This window comes from Parasteatoda tepidariorum, chromosome 2 (assembly GCF_982258835.1).
Source record: "Parasteatoda tepidariorum strain Cologne lab strain chromosome 2, Ptep-v5.0, whole genome shotgun sequence".
NCBI lineage: Eukaryota > Metazoa > Arthropoda > Arachnida > Araneae > Theridiidae > Parasteatoda > Parasteatoda tepidariorum.
Genome location: NC_141756.1, coordinates 27028763 through 27032393, shown reverse-complemented (window position 1 = coordinate 27032393; position 3631 = coordinate 27028763). Strand labels below are relative to the sequence as shown.

Below are 3631 nucleotides of genomic sequence, written 5' to 3'. Positions count from 1 at the left end.
ATCCAAAAATTTTCTTAGGATTTTGAATTTTTTCACAGTTTAACATAAGCAGAGATATTTTTTAATTTCTAACACTTTTGTAAAATAAGGCAAAGAACTTTAATAAATAAATTTTCGTTAGAGCTAAAATTTGAAAGAAAAAAAAATACTACTAAAATAATACTGCGAAATCAAATTAACAACTTGAGACAATAGGTAGTCAAATATTCCTTTTTTTGAAACCTTACTAGAGCAATCAAAATTTAAAAATAAAAAGTTTTTTTCAAATTTAAGAAGGGAAAAAAAACCTAATTTTTTTAATTTTGCATAAAGAAAATCATTTTGATATATATAACAAAATTATTTATCAATATTCAAATGCTAGTATGAGTTTATGGGCTTTGACTCAAACCAATTACCAAGTCTTAACTTATTAGGTTTATTGAAAGTCAAGAAATCTTACGCTCAAAAATTTGAATTGTAAAACAGATAGACAAAACTTTAAATAAACAACTTTAAGCGAAATATGTACTTCAGTTTGCAGACGATTCAAATTGAGAAAAATGGGAGCATTATTTTCTATTTTCAATAAGTGAGTTTCAGGTTTCAAAAATCGAAAATTTTGTTAAAAAATTTTCTAGACTCCTTAAATGAAACAGCAGTATTTTGTAATCACATACAAGAAATCTGGAAGTCATGTGCAAAAATACTGTTTCAGTTGAAATTTGTGAAATATTAAGGTGCGCCACTAATTTTGACAGTGCAATCGGACTTTTTAATGTGGCATACAAGGTGTTCCGTTATCACTACCCTTAATATATATGTATTTAGAATTCGTGTCAGAAATGAAGTAAGAAAAATAAACGCACAAGGAGTGGCAAATAAATTGTTAAACGAGAGGGAAAAAAAAGAAAAATGTTATCAAACATCTGATGAACATTAATGAGAAAGGGAAGACTGAAAATAATAAGACCTATTCGATTGCCTGAAAAAATTTATAGAAGTGAAAAGCAATTATTATATTATATTTTTGTAGCGTTGTTTTTTTTAATTTTAAATTTAATTCGAAAGTCCTATTTTGCATGTAATTTTGAGTTCATTTTTGACAAAAATTCTATAAATATATTTTAAGGAATTACAGAAAACACTTTATAGACATTTAAAAACTGTGACGGTTACTGTTAACTGTTCAAAAAAGGTTGTTTACATATTGATAGTCACATATATAATATGCTAATTAAATTAAAGAAAAATTTCAATATCTCAGGTAGCTTAGGCAGTATTTCTTGTATCCAGCACAGTGATAGCACAAAAAAAGCAACACCTTCTTATTAAACTTCAGGTATTTCAAGCTCATTTGAAGCACTAGATATATCCAGCACAGTGATAGCACAAGGAAAAGCAACATCTACATATTAAACTTAAGGTATTTCAAACTCATTTGAAGCACTAGATATACCCAGTACAGTGATAGCACGAAAAAAAAACATCAACTTATTAAACTTGAGGTATTTCAAGTTCATTTGAATCAATAGGTATGCCTAGCACAGTGAAAACACAAAAAAAGCAACACCTACTTAGTAAACTTAAGGTATTTCAAGCACATTTGAAGCACTAGATATATCCAGCACAGTGATAGCACAAGGGAAAGCAACATCACATATTAAACTTAAGGTATCTCAAGCTCATTTGAAACACTAGATATATCCAGCACAGTGATATCACAAGAACTAACTAGAGCATATTAAATTTGAGGTTTTTTAGTGCCTATTTAAAGTATTTTAAACCATTTTCTTCAATGTGATATCACAATTCGAAGCAATGTATAAAAATATTTCAGACGTCAATTTTAAGTTCTTTTCACTCCACCTGGACCATTCGGGGGAAATTAATATTTCTTTCGTGTGAGCTGCTATATAGTCCATAGCTGCCTTTTTCAAACATGCATGATTAACGATATCAGCTACGTAGATCAATTCACAGACATTTTTTTCAGATAAAACAGTCAACAAAAATTCGTAGCATTCATCGATCAAAGATTGCACTTGATATTTCTCAGCAACTGAAAATAACTTGACTGCTCTCTCGTAATTTAATTTCTCCACTGATCCAGTGTATAGATATTCTAGAAAGGATTTCATAGTTTCCACGTCCACATCAACGATATCTACGATTCCTGTTTGTTTTTCGATCATGTTTTGATCAAACATAGTTGAGAAAACCGGTGACCGGGCAATCAGAACAGTTTTGTGAACTGGCAAATCCTGATTGCCGGTCCGAAAAATCACATCCGCATGTTTCTTGCTAACAAACAGCTCTCTGAAGTCCGATTGCAAAACAGAAAGGGAATCTGCGTTGTTTGAAGTGTCATAGGTATAACTCGGTATTGTTTCAGACACCACATCGTTGGAGCCAGAGAAATCGAACAGCATTACAAACATCTCATCAGTCATGTAAATGTTTTCAGAACTATCCAACTCATCTAGATTGATAAAGGAAGGGAGGTCCCAAATTTCATTTTTGGATCGAAAAAGATGATTTCCATGGAATGCCGATTCTGGAACTCCTCTTTGGTTCAAAAAAGAAATCTGACAAACAACAAGACAAGGCACTGCGTAATTACACTCTATCAAAGAAACATCAATAGCTAAGTCATTCACCACAGACGTTCCCAAGGAGATTTTAAACTGTAACTCACCCAAAATAAAGATTCTTTCTTGTTCAGGGAGATTTGAATTATTAAACTCTACACTCCATTTGAAACTATATCTATCGCAATTAATCTTGGAATGAACCACACACGCTGTAGCCATTTTCACCTCATCTCCGAGACTTATTATACTTCGGATTGTTAAAGTATCTTCATTTTGTTCTTTCAGAATATTAACTATTTTATTAAATTCGAAAAATTTTTCGCAACCATTTGAATCACCTTGATCGAATTTTTTATTTTTTTCCTGGAATGTTTCTATAATTTCACCGCTAATGCCAATAACTTGTAACGTGTAGTCAACAGTGATATTTCCATTAAAGGAACAATCTCCCTCTCTTATTAAAAAACAGGAAATGAAATCTATACTTTCTTCATCAACACCTCTTGGATAAAGTTCCAGATACCATTTGCTTCCACCTAAACATTCGGCCATAAACGATGGACTAGCAATTTCATTTGCATTCTGCTGATAGCAATTCGGAAAGTTAGCTATTTTCCAAGTAAATGAAAAGCTTTTTGGTGGTTTGTGTGACATTTTAGTTATTATTACTTTTCACTTTACAGCAGAAAATTGAAAAGTCAATTTTATTTCAATCTATTGAAATAAAACTTCGATTAAAATCCATTTCATCCACATATCATAAGCTGACGATAAATTAAAAGAAAATTAACAAATCACTTCATTCAGAAAAAGTCAGACGATTTCAGCTGCAGCGAATTGTTCATTTTCCATTTCAGCAAAATAACTACAAATTTATAAATAAATTAAAAAAATATCTACATAATTAAGGCAACAACGCGCGATATCAACTGTAAAAAAACCAGTTGACCTTGTCTTGATCGGGCGTACGTTGTTAAGCACAGAAGATTCAGACACAATAAAATAAGCAAAAATTATTTTTGAATATCCTCGCCGCGGTTATCAATGATGATAAAGAG

The 3631-nt window shown here is 31.1% G+C and overlaps 1 protein-coding gene across 1 annotated transcript; it reads right to left on the bottom strand.

Annotated features, from left to right (window-relative positions):
• Positions 1-882: 882 nt before the first annotated feature.
• Positions 883-3631, bottom strand: LOC139424959 (speckle-type POZ protein). The gene has a single exon (XM_071177308.2). It carries the CDS (start codon positions 3225-3227, stop codon positions 1761-1763), a length of 1467 nt encoding a protein of 488 aa, XP_071033409.2. The 5' UTR covers positions 3228-3631; the 3' UTR covers positions 883-1760.